This window comes from Macrobrachium rosenbergii, chromosome 5 (assembly GCF_040412425.1).
Source record: "Macrobrachium rosenbergii isolate ZJJX-2024 chromosome 5, ASM4041242v1, whole genome shotgun sequence".
NCBI lineage: Eukaryota > Metazoa > Arthropoda > Malacostraca > Decapoda > Palaemonidae > Macrobrachium > Macrobrachium rosenbergii.
In genome coordinates, this window is record NC_089745.1 from 68269827 (window position 1) to 68289178 (window position 19352).

The 19352-nt window shown below is 37.6% G+C and overlaps 1 protein-coding gene across 8 annotated transcripts in view; it reads left to right on the forward strand.

Moving 5' to 3' along the window:
• The window catches only part of LOC136838878 (uncharacterized), a 532018-nt gene that overhangs the window by 389857 nt on the left and 122809 nt on the right, over positions 1-19352 (forward strand). For 6 of the 8 annotated variants that reach the window (XM_067104542.1, XM_067104541.1, XM_067104544.1 and 3 more), the window contains 2 exons: positions 293-449; positions 1642-1924. In XM_067104542.1, coding sequence (XP_066960643.1) covers positions 312-449; positions 1642-1924 — 421 coding nt within the window. In that variant the 5' untranslated portion in view covers positions 293-311. The remainder of the gene's footprint in view (positions 1-292; positions 450-1641; positions 1925-19352) is intronic. The other 2 variants (XM_067104551.1, XM_067104548.1) reach the window with 1 other exon arrangement.

Genomic DNA, 19352 nt, shown 5'->3' on the forward strand with positions numbered 1-19352 from the left:
ATATTTATATATATATATATATATATATATATATATATATATATATATATATATATATATATATTATATATATATATATATATATATATATATATATATATATATATATATATATATATATATATATATATATATATATATATATATTTATTTAAAATGTGTGTGTGTTGTGGGTTACTCTTTCAAGTAACGTCACAGTGAGACCTGTTCTGCACATAGGCTCCTAAGTTGCACAGAGAATTTTACTGTTATCTTTCATGAAAGTTTATTCCTGCATCTTTTGTGGTCTCAGGTTTCGCGGAGGTTTCAGGATGCGACTCTTCAAGCGTCGCAGCAGTGACCCCGCTCCCCGACTTGTCTCCCTCTCTCCTCTCAGTACTGATCACACCCACGACGACGCCCTTCCTTATGTGTTGCGCCCTCCAGCACCCACTCCGCAGCCGTCTCAGGTAGGACCTTGGCTAATTATGTTATGCATGTGTGTTGGTCTTTATGTTTATATCTCTAATAAATATATATATGTATATGTATATCTATATATATATGTATAATATATATATATATATATATATATATATATATATATATATATATATATATATATATATATATATATATTATATATATATATATATATATATATATATATATATATATATATATATATATATATATTTGTACATATATGTGTGTGTGTGTGGTGTGTGTGTGTGTGTAGATTTTCAGAATGAAAAAGGTGGAAAATTGTTTATATCAACACTAAGAGAAGAACGAAATTATAGAAGATATAATCGACACCGTTGATTTCCTGACTTAATCTTTATATAGTATCATTTTATATTGAATCTAATATTTTGACAATAACCAGATAGAATAGTTACTCTAAAATATGCATATCTGTTTTTGTTCCTCCCATTCTTATTCTTGTGCTCTTCTTATTAATCTCTCAATAGCAGAAAATTAATCAAAGGACAGAGATACCTTTTAATTCCAGACTTGCATAACGCGTTGTTTCACATGCCTGTTCATTTCCCATTGTTTTGAAGCTGAGCATCTGAGACAATCACGCGAGAAAAGGAATCCAGGAAAATTACTTAACAGATAATATTTAAATAGAGGTGATATTGCTTTAAACTTACCAGTGACTCGTTGCCCTTCTATAATTAATTGCAATTATAAAATGACTGTGGAAGTTTAGCCCTGAACTAAAGCCTTCTAAGTCATATCCCCGGTTCCTTTTTTCTTAGAAATCAAACCTTTTCCCCATGTTTAAACATATAATTCGGAGTATATATATGCAAATGTTAATATGATACTGATGGACTAAATGCATATGTTAATATGATAGTGAATTGACTAAATTGTTATGCACTTGTACACAGAAACATAATTTATACTGAACCTGCATGGAAATAGAAAACTGAACCAAATTCTTTACATATAATATGAGGACATTGTACAGGCGACTGAAATAAGATATAAAAAACAACTACAAGTAAAACTGACAGATTTGAATTTAGCCGAAATTGAAAACACGGTGATCTATTAAGAATTTTCATTCGTAACTGAATTAACCACCGACTTGCTCGAACAGCCTCGGGAGATTGAATGATTTAAAAGAAAGTGCTTTAATCTTATCAGCAGGAGGAGGTGGAGGAGGAAGACGTCTACGCGACAGTAGATGGGGACGAGGCCGAGGACGACTTGGATGAGGCTATATACTCCACGCTGGAGGAAGTGAGGGGCTGTGCCTCCCACGACGGCCCTTCTGCTTCCTCCCTTCTGTTTTGCAATAACAGCGTGAGCAGTGCCCCTGGTATCGTCACTAGTTATTACACAGCCGTGCCTGCCCTCGTCGTAGAAGAGGTCATACCCGGGCGCCCCCGTCAGGGTACTCCAACTGAACAGCAGCCTGCTAAGAAAGGTGAGTTTTGGAATGTGAATGATGTTCTCAGGCTTTTTGGGCAGGATGTGTTCGAGGCATAAATGTGTTGCCATTCTTGTGGGTTTTAAGGCGAGTTTGCTTCCTTTTGAAATAAATATTTTTCTTTATTTGTAACTTTTTCGTAAAGCACTAGATTGTCAAAAGTTCGTGATTATATGTAAATGAACTGCTTTGTGTTTATAAGAACAGTTAAAACCATAGTGCAACCTGTAACGCAACTGCTGGAGAATATAATCAGTTCCGCCGAAGTGAATTATTCATGTATGCTACGGCAGTTGAAAATTTTGTACTTTCTTATTTTTTATATTAAAACAAAGGCAACCCCTTGTTTAATTACAAGAAAAGTTATCTTGATGGCTGCGCAAGTAATAAAACTCTTGTTTATACTCGAGCTTTATCGCAATACAAGTAAAATTTTGTGTAAAAAAATAAAATATTTTTAAGTAACCTAATCGTCTGTGCAAGACTGGCAGTTTAGGGATTTTTAGTTTTCTGTAAAAGAAAACTATTGAATTGACTATATGTCTGTCCGCCCGCACTTTTTCTGTCCGCCCTCAGATCTTAAAAACTACAGAGGCTAGAGGGCTGCAAATTGCTATGTTGATCATCCACCCTCCAAACATTAAACATACCAAGTTGCAGCCCTCTAGCTTCAGTAGTTTTTATTTTATTTAAGATTAAAGTGAGCCATGATTGTGCGTTTGTCACCGATATAGATGCCAACAACATAGGCCACCACCGGGCCGTGGCTGAAAATTTCATGGGCCGCAGCTGAGAGTTTCATGGGTCGTGGCTAAGAGTTTCATACAGAATGATACGCTGTACAGAAAACTCGATTGCGCAGAAGAAACTTCGGCGCATTTTTATTTGTTACTTAATGTACAGGATTTGTATATTACAAGAAGTAGTTTGTTTCCCCTGATCCCTTGCATGTACAAATTTACAATTTAGTGTCAGGCTTCAAATTAAAATTAAAAATCATAAAGTAATATTGCATATATATATATATATATATATATATATATATATATATATATATATATATATATATATATATATATATATTGTATTTCTACAATTACAAGTATTCATATTGTATCATAATATTCTTTGCTTCGATGCTGAAACTTTTCCGTTTTATGACAAGTGAACCTCCTGTTACCCTTCCTGAAGAAAGTCCGTGTTTTTGGATTATGTTTACCTGGTTTTCGGGCCTTCCTTGTACCGCACTCTGCACGCTTGATATGACATTAAACACTATTTGATCCGATATATTATTAGGTCTGCTGTCAACAAATTCATGAGTTTCCTTTTCCGAGTTACCGTACCTTTCTTGGTTACTTAAGTCTTTCAAGTCTGTTACTAATGATCAGTCTTGAAAAGAGTAATTCCTTGGGCAAGATGCAGGATTTTCTAGAATGAATGGTGGAAGTAGGCTCACACCAGGGCAGAGCCTAGGGCGTGGGTGAATAAGTTTTCCAAGGTGGAACTTCAAGGTAGATTGACACACGAGCGCCAGGTGGCTTGCTTTCATTCTAGCAGCGTGCGGTTGGCCCGTTCGCATTTTATTTATTCTTTTCATAGCCGGTTAATTTGTGTCCGGGTATGGAGTGCGGTGTTGCAGCGTTGGAGAAACGCCGTCGGAAGCACAGTTTTATCTTCGCTCAGTACCTTGTCTCTTTCTTTTGCTTTTTTAACGAGCACCTGCGGAGTGTTCAAGGCTGATATTTGGGTTAGCGTGTAACGGAGTGACTTCGTTCATTGTTTACGGTTATCCAAGATATTTACTTTTATTTTCTTTTCAAGAAAATAGAGGTGGGAGGGATCGGAAGTTTGGAGACGCAAACGAGTATTTCACCTCTTTAGCGGCGGTTTTACTGGTGCCGTTTCCGCCCACCTCCTCCCGTTAATTGGCATTTATAGGCACCTTTGATTTGACTATTGATTTTAACGCTCATTGCCAAAGACGAGTTTCCGCTCTCTCTCTCTCTCTCTCTCTCTCTCTCTCTCTCTCTCTCTCTCTCTCTCTCAGCTGATTTCTGCTTAGGCAAAAACAATCGTTTTAATCCTTCAGTAGAACCTACAAAGGTGCCAGTTACACGAATTTTAAGTTTTTGGAAAATATTTTTCCTTTGTTGTTTGTCAATGATTTGTGGCCATATCTCCCACAGCTGAGATCTGAATTTGATGAACTTTTAAACTGAATCTCTCATCATATATATATATATATATATATATATATATATATATATATATATATATATATATATATATATATATATATAAATAAAATGTGTATGTATGTATGTAGTAAGTATGTACACACTATAATATTATAAGTCGTATTTCGCTTTTTCGGTAACAGATTGTTAGATTTTAAATAGGTTTTACCGGGTTTAATAGGCAGAACTTTTACAAATGAATGGATGGTGTTAGCGTTTGTTTAGTCCTTAAACAGTTAGAACCTCATCTTCGCCTTTTTCCATTTGCTTGTGACTCTGGGACTGGGTGCGTTTTGTCTAAATTGGGTTTTAAGGATGTGTTTTCGCGGTATTTTTTTATTTCCATTTCTTCTGGGGCCTTTATAAACACAAAATCAAATCATGTTTATTTATGTAAACTGGAAATTTGTTTATGCTTCACTAGGCGTTTAATTAAATTTGAACGCCAGAACACCTGCTAAAAATGCTTTCCAAACTAATAAGTTTTAAGACTTTTCTTACAAGACTTTCTTATTTAACCACTTTTTATGAACTATTGTGCTCTTTCAAGAAATAACGGCTTAGCACGAACAACATCCGTAATGATGCATTCGTGAAAATTTGTCAGTTTTTTAGAAGATATTTCGAATTTCAAGATGATTGATGGTTTTGGTTTACGTACTTTTGGCACCTACTGTATATAAAGTATATATCAAACAATTTTTATGGATGACAGGATATTTTTCATCTTAGTTAATGCTTTTGGTATCCCTTAAATATGGTTAAAATAGTAACTTCAGCAACTTTAAGTAAACAATTAGAACTTTTTTTTAAGAATATAAAATTAGTGGTGTCAGGCAGCTGTCATTAATGAAACACTTATTTGAATTAGATTCAACGCGTGGAATTTTCAACGCATACTATGAAGCAGTTACGCCGGTGTTTTTACTGGGTCTGTAATGTTGTCTGCCATATAAGACCTGTTATGCGATGCCAGTGTGTGCTTCCCAGTTACAGACCACCACTCGTGCAAAACCCTTTCGGGCCTGGGGCCTGAAGGAGAATGACGGAAGCTGTGGTTAATGACGCCCTCCTTGTTAGTTCCGGACATGCCGACGGCGTCTTGACACTCGCCTCCAGTCCGCTCGTTCTTTCCCGTCCCAGTCTTCTCTCTCTCTCTCTCTCTCTCTCTCTCTCTCTCTCTCTCGGTAGCGGGATCAGGTAGACCCGTATTCAATCCTGGGCCGAGACACGTTTCTTAGAATACGCAGTGTACCTAGGTTCACTTCAGTAATAAATTAAGTAGTGATAGTCGACTGTTGTGTGTCACAGCTGTGTGTCTGTGTGTGTGCGTGTGCTCGAGAGAGAGAGAGTGAGAGAAGATAGGAGACGCCATGATCAGTACTATGTCCTCATGGCTGTAATTGAAACCTCACCTTTTGAAACCGTTTGTCAGATGCTTCTGTGGGTGTGGATGTGCGCGTTCATCTGCTTTTAGGTGTTCAAAAACATGAAATAATCAGTTTGAAAACATGAGATAATCAGTTCATGGATGTTTAAGAATAAGTTAAGCCTGATATAGGTAACTCACGGGTGGCTCATTGCCAGTTTTTTCCCTTTATTAATTTTGTTTAGTTATCTGTTTCGACAGCTCGGTATATACTACATAATTTAAAAACAAAAAGTTCAAATTCTTGAGGGTAAATTACGCCGCTTCACGTGGTATCGCGTAAGTGTTCTGATTCACAGAATTTTTTTTTTTATCTGGACCCCATAAACATATTTAGATTCGTTTGCAGTAGGATATAGTACAGATTATTGAACTTTGTGGTAATGAAATCCACTTTTAGAAACTGACGAGGAATATGAGCCTTTGGATAATAAGAACAACTTCATTTTTTGTCACGTCTTATCTTAAAGAACAAGACCAAGGAATGCCTGCATGAAATTTGGTGGATCTGATTAAGGTAACGTCTGGGGTTTGCTGAGTAACTCTGCATGTAGGCTTCGCTGTGTTGGCAATTTAGGTTTCTTTGGTTTTCTGTTATTTAGCATCATCATCAGCGTTATTTTTTTTATTTGTTCATTTGTGATCATTTTGTATTGCTTTTAATTTTGTGGTTGCATACCCGAATTATTTGCGTTTGATTGAATCTTTTAACATCTTTCAAGGCTTTTCAGTGGCATCATTGTTTATTTTCATTCTTGTTTAAAAGTTCTACGAACGGTAGTATTTTATAAATCTTTGGTAGATTGGTCATACGTAAAAATTTTCCTTGTAGACGACTTGTTTTATAATTCATAACATATTTGGATTGCGTTTTTTTATTGCCTAAAGAGTATTTACTGAATGTTGCATTTAAAGTGTGGGGAGGTTTGCTTTGCAGTTGATAGTTCAAGAAAAATCATAAATGTGGTTTGATGTCCACGCAGGAATTCTTAATACATGCTGTGTATTATCGACAGTGCAAGGCTGTTTGCCGAATTTCAGCTGTATACTTTGTCTCATGGACTCAAAGTTTGATTTCAGCTTGAATCTTACATTTCACATTTACGAATTTCTAAAACTGTCTCCCATCACATCGTTGAATCGTTTTATCCCTTAAATAGATTTCGTCTATATCTGCCTTTATTATATTCGCCTCAACGTAAGTTTCAGAACATGTTAGAATAAATGAGAGAGGAGAATGTCAGTTCTCTCTTCTCATCCTCTTCTTACAGCAGCAGCGTAAGAAATGATTCTCACCTTCCTTGTTTTCCTCCCAGGATATATATTTTTTTCATTTTGCCGAGTTCCTGAAATGATGTTTCGCCAGCTGTTCCTCGAGTCAGGGACGCGTATCACTGGTACTCGTGATCTCAACTGCTGTAGGGATATAAGATTGTGAGCCGTGGGGCTCCCTACTGATGGCTTTCTGATGGCGATGTGATCCCTGTTGCTTAGGCCGAGGGGAGATGACGGGAAGTGAGGGTGGGGAGCGGGAAAGGGCTGGTGTTACGAGGGAGGGGGTGCAGCGGGGCGGGGGACTTTAAACGAGATGGAGTTAGGGAGCCGGAATAAGGGGAAAGTTCCTTAAGAGATAAACCTAATATAGAAGGGAGTATAAAGTTCACAAGTTGCATAGCGGGGAGGGATTACCTTTTTAGGCTTATATATACAGGAGACGGATTTGAGGGGTGGGAAGTGAGGCAAGGGGAGAGAGAAGGGAAATCAAGACCTCTCAGGGATCTCCACGGAAAAACCAGTTTTACGGTGTGTGAAACGCCCCCCGTGCACACAGAGCAGAACAAGAAGAAGAAGAAGGAGAGAAAAGAGAAAGAGAATCATCACCTGTTGATAAATATTTCAAGGCAATGGATGTGGAAGATTAGATAATTGCTATGTAGGATGTTCTTCTTCGTTCGGTTTGTACTTTTGTGGCAGGTTACCTCTACTAATAATCAATAACATTTACCAAGGTGAGGTTATAATGAAGCCTCATATATAATAACGGGCTCAACACTCACCATATAACGAAGAAGAAAAAGTCTTAAATAAAATGGGAAAAACATTTGAGATTTATTTCCATAATCGGGTGAAATGTCTTTTTCAGAACAAAATTTTTACTCCTTCGGGCATTCAGTATACCTGTATATAAGGAGTACCTGTTGATGATTGCAGTGACTTCAAGATTCATGAATCTAGGTGTAGGTTACTTGGTCCTCTTAATTTATTTACCCGGATACGCATTTGGATGGCCGCAAGAATCCCTTTTATACTTTCGGGAAATATTATTTGTTGACGTGAAAACGTACAAGTATGGTTCGGATGTTGAACAGAACCCCGCTCTGTGGGTGTGGTTTGCACTGGCCCTGGATCAGTTGCAGGGCATCACTCGTTTTCGAATGTTCTACGCTTTTCAAGCTCTGTTATGTTATCAGCTTTTATAATGATGGCAGTCAAATCGAGAGACACATGTGATAAGCCAAGAAGCTGCTTCCATTGTTGTGTTCATGCAAATTTATCTCTACAAGAATTAGTTTGTTTTTTTCTGTCATGAATAATAATGTAGATGAGTTGGTTATGGCCCTTAAATGAATCATGCATGTTTACAAATGTTTTAGAAAGATTGTTGGAACCTTATGCTAAAGACAGCAGAGCGATGTTTGCACTGTTCCGCGCTCGAATATTTTCGCCTTTGCGGTTATACAAAAATGCAGCTGATCAAACAGGGGTAGTGTTCATCTCTTCCGTTGATGTTCTCTTCATAACGTTCCTCGGATGGTTTAACATGCAAAGAATATTTCTGAAGCCAGTTATGGTGTGTAAGCGCGATCTCCCTCTGGTATATTATATACGTATACCGGTATACACACACACACACACACACACACACACACACACATATATATATATATATATATATATATATATATATATATATACATATACATACATACATACATACACACACAATCACACTATTAAGCAACAAATATCGTTTGATATCGAATTTACTATTCCAAGGAATAACACCTTAAGGGAATAATAAGTGATAATTGCTTAGTCACTATTGGGTTCCGAACCTCTGTCTGGCTTAAAAACAACTATGTACATTACAACGTCCCGAGGCTTAGTGAATTTATTAAACGATATTTGTGGCTTAATGTTTGTGAATATAAAAAAATTCACCGTGTATGTGACCATGAAGAACGAGAACCCACATTGTGCAAGATCATTCATTCGCTTTCGTTCTAAGGCATTCCCAAGTTGTGTGCACAATGTTCCACAGTTCAGTGGTTGCGAATCTCGCTATACCTTCAAGAGACCAGACATTGATCCCACGGAGAAGAAACGATTGGGTTCATCTTGAAAAATACGTCGAGCATCCGTTGACGTAAACCGTGTTATTACCTAGTGGTTAGTCGGGTGTAGTGGATCGCAACTAGGTTGGAGAATTGCATGGAGCTGACCCGAGTCTCCCCTCCGACGGCAAGAGCTTCGTCCTTTCTGAGCACAGAATCTGTAGCTGGAGTTACTCGACTGTGGTGGGTCGCAACCAGGGTAGAAAAGAGCTCTTCCCTCAACAAATGATGAGCTTCTGTATTCAGTATCTTTTGACATCATGTGGTTTATTTGATTCACGAGTAAAAGAGCAAGAAATATTTCCATACTTACTTCCGCCTTATTCTCTCCGAGATTTGTGATACATTGAGGCAAATACGCAAACGTATCATTTCCTCCAATTAAACCGCAGCTACTGCAGAGTCAGTTGGCGTAATCGCTCGTTTTATGCCTCTATTTGCAATTGTTACTCTGTAGTTGACGACTATTATTACAGTTATCAAACACTTTACTGCGCTTTCATTTTGCTTTTTAAAGCAATAAAACACATCAGGTTTAGACAAGTAAATTACCGGAAAATAGGGCAGGCTGCACAACGACGCAGTTTTTCACAGAAGAATTCGAGGGATTTCTCATGGCAACCCGCGGTGGGTGAGTCGGCCCTTCGCAGTTCGACCAACCAGGCAGGAGTCTCGCTAGTGGAGTCGTTGTCTGTCCCCGACGCTGCACTTTCGCTGCTCTGAGATTGCTTTATGCAATAAATCATGCGAGTTCGAAACATAATCTAGTGATGAGAATAGAAAATAAAGTGAGTTATGATTCATATTCTTGTATTGAGCCACAATTCGTGGTAAGAATGTTTTGTTGGATTTAGAGTTTTAACTATATATATATTTAATATATATTTACAGTATATGTATATGTATATGTATATATATATATATATATATATATATATATATATATACTATCGAGTATATATATATATATATATATATATATATATATATATATATATATATGTATGTATGTATGGTCTTTCCAAGAATGATAGCCCCATGCCCTGCCTAGCTTGTGTTCAGTGGGCTAGTTATGAAAGAACGACAGCCCACGTTTTTGTTGGGCTACCCATCCAAGCACTGACCAAACCCAGACAGTTAATTTGGTGTAAATGTATGAGAGAAGGAGAGTGATGAAAGAAACGTAAACACTTGCCAGTAACCTAAACACGGATTCTTGTTGCTGATTCACACAGGAACTCGTTACCAAGAGAGAGAGAGAGAGAGAGAGAGAGAGAGAGAGAGAGAGAGAGAGAGAGAGAGAGAGAGAGAAGGGGGTAGGGGTTGTTGGAAGGGGAGAAAGGCGAGGTTGTATGCATTCAAACAACCCCTGTTTGTTCTCCTTGTAAGGGCGCTATTGTTTCGTCACTGCCAAGCATATACTCTTGCCAGGGTTTATTCATCCGTTCAAGTTAACGGGTTTTAACGTTCAGCGGGATTTTTTCAGTTACCGGATTGGCACTAGCTTGCGTCTGAAAAAATATTTAACTGAGCCTTCTTTGCTTGCCCTCACTCACTCTCTCTCTCTCTCTCTCTCTCTCTCTCTCTCTCTCTCTCTCTCTCTCTCTCTCTCAGCATTTTCATTTATTAATTCGGCTGTGTTCTCCATTAATTTCAACAATAAAGGTTAAAGGCGATGGAGCGCTTCCTTTCCGTGTGATGGAAGCCTTTTCCGTTAATATTTTTAGCGTAATACTGAAATGGAAACTGTGCACTTTTTAGTTTTATAAGATTCTTCGTATGATTTCACAGGTGTTTCTGAAGTAGTTTTACATCACCATAAAATTGTTAGTAAAGTAATCTGGCTGCTTGAGTTTTGTTTGCGTGATACAATTCTCTAGCAAGCAACAATTAGTTTGAAAACAATTCGTAGAGTACAGGTAGTCAGAGACACAACTGCTAAGTATCTCTTTTGCCCTACAAATTTCCTCTCTCTCTCTCTCTCTCTCTCTCTCTCTCTCTCTCTCTCTCTCTCTCTTCATTGAACGGTAGCTCAGATTTTACTGTTTGCGGCCACTCGTGGAATCCGATCCCTGAGGCAACAGTTTATTGGAGAGAATGTGTTGTCCGAAATGTATGGACCCTGCAAAACAGTACTGCATGGAAGACGTTCCAGCATTTTGTTTCGATTCAGCCGTTAATTAATCAGACTTTGTTTTTATGTTCTAACTAGGCATTCAGTACATCAACAGGCAGTTTGTTCATTTTTAATCTGTAGGTGAACAGTTTGCAATTCAGATATACCTTGGTTTATGTTGAAATCGCATATGATAATCTGTTTAATTATTTAGTGCCTTAATCGCTGGCGTGTACACGGGCGCAAACACACACACACACACACACACAAAGTCATATGTGTATCAAATTCGCTCAACGTCAGAATAAACAGCGAAGGGAAATTTATAAGTGACGAGCTTGTTGGCGCGCGCTAGAACCCGGAGCGAGCTGCTGTCTCCCCTACCCCCCAATCCTCTACCTACCCAGCCCCCGCCCGGGCTGGACAAACAGGTTTGCAGGAGGAGGGTGGATGTCTCCCTTACCGTCCTGTTTCCTACCAACCAACCGCCCACCCCAACAACCGTGACGGACAAACAGGTTTGCAGGGTTCTGGTTGGCAGTGTCATGTCTCCCCTACTGTCACCCGGGGGAGAACAAAGAAGAAAAATCCACACTGAGTTTGTTGTTATAGATGAGCGATCCGTCACCAAGTGACTCGAACCACCCAGTTGTTGGGGAACGACAACTTAGCAGTGACGCTACCATTCGGTGGTTGGAGTCCACTTGGCGATGAATCGCTTAGCTCTTATGAATTCCCCTTCCGTGTTTATTCCGAGAGTGAGTGAATTTAACATTAACCGACAGTTGTAGCTGAATGTTTGTGAATATAAAAATGTCTCGATATATGTAACTAAAATTCATTTATATATATATATATATATATATATGACTATTTATCACATCACCGTGATTCATATACAATCATACAAACGTCCTTTTAATATCCAATTCACTCTACCTCAGTAATATATTTTCATATATGTTACCGAAGGGGAATTTTTAGTGATAATAAGTCCACCGTCCGTGGGATCGAACCAGCGACGGACGGGAGAATTAGGACTACAGTGACATTAGCTAACCAGTCGGCCACAAGAGAGGTATAAATGAATACCATCTCCATCAGCCCACCCGTCGAACTCAGGTGTTTTGCGTTTGGAGACAATATCCACCCACCTCTGCCATGTTGGCCGTGTGTGTTTGTCGCACGTAGCCATATTATGACTATTTATCACATCACCGTGATTCATATACAATCAGAAAGCTCAAACGTCCTTTAATATCCAATTCACTCTACCTAAGTAATATATTTTCATATATGTTACCGAAGGGGAATTTTAGGTGATAATAAGTCCACTGTCCCGTGGGATCGAACCAGCGACGGACGGGAGAATACTACAGTGACACGTAACCAGTCGGCCACAAAGAGAGTATAAATGAATACCATCTCCCATCAGCACCCGTCGAACTCAGGTGTTTTGCGTTTGAGACAATATCCACCCACCTCTGCCATGTTGGCCGTGTAGTGTGTTTGTCGCACGTAGATATTATGACTATTTATCACATCACCGTGATTCATATACAATCATACAAACGTCCTTTAATATCCAATTCACTCTACCTCGGTTACCGAAGGGGAATTTTTATGATATATATCAACCAGCGACGGACGGGAGAATATATATGACACGCTAACCAGTCGGCCATATAAATGAATACCATATCAACCCGTCGAACTCAGGTGTTTTGCGTTTGGAGACAATATATACATGTTGGCCGTGTATGTGTTTGTCGCGTATGTTCATATACAATCAGGCTACAAACGTCCTTTAATATCAATTCATATAAGTAATATATTTTCATATATGTTACCGAAGGGAATAGGTGATAATAAGTCCACCGTCCCGTGGGATCGAACCAGCGACGGACAGAATTAGGACTATGACACGCTAACCAGTATGATGTGATAAATAGTCATAATATGGCTACGTGCGACAAACACACTACACGGCCAACATGGCAGAGGTGGTGGATATATAAACGCAAACACCTGAGTTCGACGGGTATGGAGATATTCATTTATATATGGTTAGCGATATATCCGTCGCTGGTTCGATCCCATGGACTTATTATCACCTATATATATATATATTACTTTCTGAGGTAGAAATTGTATTAAAGGACGTTTGTAGCTTTGATTGTATATAATCACGGTGATGATAAATAGTCATATGAATATATATGGCAGAGGTTGAAATTCATTTATACCCCTCTTGTGGCCGACTTATCCCACGGGACGGTGGACTTATTATCACCTAAAATTCCCTTCGGTAACATATATATATATTACTTCTGAGGTAGAGTAATATTAAAGGACGTTTGTAGCTTTCTGATATATATATATATATATATATATATATATATATATATATATATATACAGTATATATATACATATATGAATGTCTTTTATTGTAATACAACAGGATAATATAAAAATGTAAACACTGTATGAACGTTCAACCATATATTTCGAGCACTTCCTGCTGTGCCCCTGTTCACAGGTAAAATATGGGCAGATGATAGATACAAGGGTATCTACACAAGGTGCTAGAAATATATGGTTGAAACGTTCATACAGTGTTTCATGGGCCTTTTTTATTTTCATATACATATATATGTATATACATTACACAATATATGTAATATATGTATGTATATATATATATATATATATATAATATATATATATATATATATATAGTATATATATATATATATATATATATATATATATATATATATATATATATATATATATATATATATATATATATATATATATATAACTGGAAACATCAGTTAGTATCAATTCACCATACTTGAAAATAAATTACATCGAGGGGGAATTATAATTGATAATTGCATCTGTCACTGTCAGGTTTTGAGTCTTGGTTGATCGGGGCAAATGTACTGTACTTACCAGGTATTAATTCCCTTGGGTGTAAGTTATTCCCACTTATAGTGAATTCGATATCAGATGATAGGCTACATGGTTTTATTTATGTGAATGTAAAAAGGTCACGTGTGTGTGATATAATTCATATATATATATACATATATATATATTATATATATATATATATATATATATATATATATATATATATATATATATATATATATATATATACATACATGATTTTCAAAATGTACACACACTGGCGCTCAAGTACCATATTGAACAAGGATGAACGAAACCTCATACACACATAAATACATAAACATACTAGAGTGTGTCCAAATGATTCTCCAGAATCATTCAAGAGATTACAACTCCGCAGGAAACCCTTGCCTTAACAGGGGAGTCTCTGTGTGATTCTTAATTCATGCAGCAGCTGCAGCAGATGCTTGTTTATCAAGTGTCTTACGGACACATAAATATTTTAATACAACTATAAAGAAAACGTCAGACTTTTGCTTGGGAGCAGTGGATTGTCTCTCTCTCTCTCTCTCTCTCTCTCTCTCTCTCTCTCTCTCTCTCTCTCTCTCTCTCCGTATCTTCTTTGAATTGAAGCATTATGAAATTTAAGGTTCCTGAAAATAAACAGGATTGCTTTGTTACTTAGACGTTTGAATTAAACTGCATTTTTTCCAGGAATATAAGTATTAATCTTTTGCAAGAAAATATGTAATATTAAAATCATTCCTGTTTACCAATCTTAATATGTCGTTTTTTTACTGTATAGTTCAGTGTAGGCATATATTCAATAAAAAACCAAAAGAGACAGTGTACACACAAGTGTACAAACACACGCACACACACACACATATATATGTATATATATGTGTGTGTGTGTGTATTTGGAGACAGAGGCCTAGAAACAGACTTGATTGTGAAGACTTCTAGCTACTTGCTTGTCGGTAATGTTCTCATTAGCAGGTATGAGGACCTTTGGTAAAAGGAATTCCTTCCCTTTCTCTTTTGGTTTGGAAATTAGCTTTTTTTCCCCGAATGAATGTAAGCATAACCAGACCTGCAGCTCTTAATATGAAAGACTTTCTTTTCTCCCCTGGGTAAGATCCGTGGGAAAATGTACTAAAGTTTACAAGCGTTGCAAATAGGCTGGTAATTTTGTATGACATAAGTTAATGTAATAAACGTTTTTCTTTCAAATCACACACACTTTCTCTTAGGCACCAGTACTTAACTCGTGATTAGAGTCTGTACGACTATTGCGACAGTATGGCCTTTGTCCAGTTATTCATTACAATTTTTCCTTTTTTCTTCAAGACGAAGAGAGGTAGTGTTCAGATTGCTTCCCAAAAATGTCACAGCTATTGCTTCATGGTTCCAACGCCCAGCATATCTAAATCACTTCTGACCTTTAATTAACACTGTTAATGAACAGTATCGTTCTCATTTGGAAACACTGATTGCTTTTATTGCAGCTTTGTGGTATTGTTCAGTAGATAGCCTAAATGATAATATGTACCAAGTAGTTATTCTCTCTCTCTCTCTCTCTCTCTCTCTCTCTCTCTCTCTCTCATGTGTATATATATATATATATATATATATATATATATATATATATATATATATACATATATATATATATATATATATATATATATATATATATATATTTACCATACATAGATACGTATATATACACACTATATATAATATATATATATATATATATATATATATATATATATATATATATATATATATATATATATATATATATATATATAAAAGAGAGAAAGTAAGCCACCCCTGAATGATGATGGGGATTATGAGATGTGATTCATTCGTCGGGGGATTTTACGCGATGATCGTATACTTGACGGTAAACGACCACATATATCACCCTTGCGCTCTCATTTCTTCTTTCTATAAATTTCGCCGAGTTGCGGGTATCTTCCAGTATTTGCCACCGTGGTAAATTTATGAGCCTTTTCTTTTTACCATTTTACGATTGGGATGGTTTGCTTTGGAGGTGATTTATGCAGATGGAGTTTTGATGACACTAATAGTGTTTTAAGTGGTATGAGGGATTTTTCATTAATTTCTTGTTGCTCTTTATTCTTGTCCTTAAATGGACAAACTTTGCAGCATTATGCATTATTCTCTCTCTCTCTCTCTCTCTCTCTCTCTCTCTCTCTCTCTCTCTCTCTCTCTCTCTCTCTCTCTCTCAACAAGAAGCGATACTTAGAATCTAGAATACGGCAGCTAAATTATCACTATGTTGACTTCCCTAAGAGCCGGTGAACTTGATCATTTGATGACTTCATTAAAACTCTCAAAGAAAAGCGGAGAAGTGGACCCTGAAGAGCCTGGCTACTCGTGACTTTTCAAACTGAACGCTCCAAACCAGCTGTATTTAAAAATGAAAGGTTCTCGGTCTTGTTCTCTTTATGTGATGAGTGATACAAATTGCGATCTGCAAAGTTCATGTGGAGTTAGAGTATGTAGTGTATTACTTGGCTCAGAGAAAAGGCGATTGCCAATGGGGACAAAATATGAACATGTAAGCTTTGGTAGGATATCGGGAAATTTCCCTCACATTCTTGACGCACACCGAAACCCTTTGTCGACAAAGCAGCGAGGCTAAGCTCTTGGAGTTATCATGTCCAAGTTATATAGACAGAATCATTGCGAACAAAAGTTCAACAGCTTCGTTCTTTCCTTTCTACTTACTATAACTAAACAGAACGAATCGAGTGGTAGTGAGTAGTATCACAAAATATAAGTCTTACACTTTTATGACCTTCCTCATCAAGGAAGCAATGGTCTTAAATTGATTGGCACATCCTTAAACACCAGGGCCTCTGTTTTTCAGTGTGTTGCTTGCTCTCTACCTCATCCTACGTTATGCCACAATGTAACTGAGTTTGCTTGCGCTTTTTCATTTGCATTTCAACCAGCACACATTTAAAAGTATATTAGTCACCTTTTGGACAACCTACTAGACGAGGTGTCCGGCCAAGATGCTGTCCGTCTCGTAACTAATTCCAAAGTCACTACTGACGCAATAGTGTTTAAAGAAAGTATTGCAAGTATGTTGGAATCTACGTGAGAAGGGCCTCAACAAAGTATTCCCCTGAAGAGGTGGAAACGATCCACAGGTAAATGTACAAGTAAATTCTCTTTCATACTGTTTTTTTGCATTACGCAATTATTTATTGTCGATGAAGTGGAAAAAGATAAGGCTGAAGAATCAGCCTTATTCTGATGCTGTAGCTTACCAGTATCATAGCCTAAAAAGCCAAAACACTTTTCTGCAATTCATTTTCTTGAAACTGGTATAATAAGAGCTGCGCAAAGACGCAATCCACCATAAACATGAAGTGTCATCATGGTCTTCGTCTTATGTCACACGTCTAAGAACATCACAATTAGGTTCTTTAGCACTGCACCTTATGGAATGGCCCGAACATAGACACACGCTCACTGTCGTTTCGCTCTCTTTTAATAGCCTGGTTGAGGGATCGCACCTGCTAGTTTTGGAGGAAGAGAAATCCCCCACCCTTGCCTCCAGGAATTTAATTTCGAGGTTTAAGCCTCGGGGGACGTCTCCAAGCAACCTTTAGGACACTGCAGATAAGACTTCTGGGATGTTTGTCCGCGAATGAAAAGACTTGGGGGAAGTAAGTAGGGATCAGATGAGGAGGGAGGCCGATGTTTTGATGTTCATGGCGAGGGGGAGGACCTTCCTTACGCCTCCTTTTTTCTAGTGATAATAAGATGGCGAAAGAAGATAGTATGAACAGTTTGATGGTGGTGGAGTAGTTTCTTCCTCCTCTATTTTCCCCGTGCAGTAAATCACAAGGCAAAAGCCGTAGCCGCCAAAGGCTGGGATCAACGAAATCCCGCTGACTATCCCTTCTGTAACCCCCTCCCCCTCCCTCCCCCACTCACCCTGTAACATCACCAAAGGCCATCGTCGTAAAAGCACCGGTAACTCTCAAATTATGGAGCGATAAAAGTCACAGCATATTTTTTGTGTATGGCTCTATTCTGAACACGGCGCAGATTCTTTCCTGCTTTTCTTGCTTAACAGCGCTTCTTCTGCTACATGATTATATATTTCTGTTTCATAATACGGCTCATAGGTTACAAAGATCTTTTTTTTATCGTGGTGCAAAATTACGTTTCATATAGTACAGTTTATGTGCGTGTGTGTGTTTGTGTGTGTGTATATATATATATATATATATATATATATATATATACATACAGTGTGTGTGTCCGCGTGTGTGTGTGGAGTTGCGAGGGAGTATGGTCGCCCCCAAGCTGTAATACTGTAGCCGTACCTACTTCCAGTGTAGCTGTTTACGTGTACTGATTCACAATTAATTTTGAGTTTTATCGACCAGTTCCAGAATTGTACGACACATCTTTGAGAACCCAAATGTAGTGTTTCTATGTTAGTTGTTGAGGGCGAAGTGTGTATTAAAATCTAGACATTTTGTCGTGAAGAAACATATGCTGCCCATATGATTAAATCAAGGTCATTGATATTTTGGGGTTAATGATTTGTTTGGCAATTTGGCCAAATTGATTTATTATTACTGATGTTAACACTACTACTATTAATGATAATATTCCGGTGAGGTTTAATTATGTGATATGCATGTTGTTAAATATGATCCAAACTATGATATAAGGTTTGTAATACCGAAATAGTGACGATTAGTTATAGCTTCCACGTGGATTAATTTTTCTTGTTTCCTGATAGCAGCCTCTTTAGTGGCTTGAAGTAGGTTGAGGGAGAGCATATTTGTGAATGGCGCTCCAAGCTTTCAGTTTTTCTGTTAGTTTTCTGTAAAAGAAAACTATTGAGATAGCTATTTGTCTGCCCGTCCGCATTTTGCTGTCCGCCCTCAGATATTAAAAACTGCTGAGGCTAGGGACTGCAAATTGGTATGTTGATCACCCTCCAACCATCAAGCATATCAAATTGTAGCCCTCTAGCCTTAGGAGTTTTTATTTTACTCAAGGTTAAAGTTAGCCATGATCGTGCATCTGGCACCGCCGTAAGTGCCAACAACACAGGCCACCACCAGACCGTGGCTGAGAGTTCCATACGGCATTATGCGCTGTACAAAAAAATCGATTGCGCAGAAGAAACTTCGTCGCATTTTTTACTTGTTTGTCTTTTTTATGAGTGCAAGAGCAGACTATATCTCGTAAGATTCCTTGAAGATGAAAACACATTGTAGCCACTCTGCCATCTGGAATAAGACTTGATTTGATCA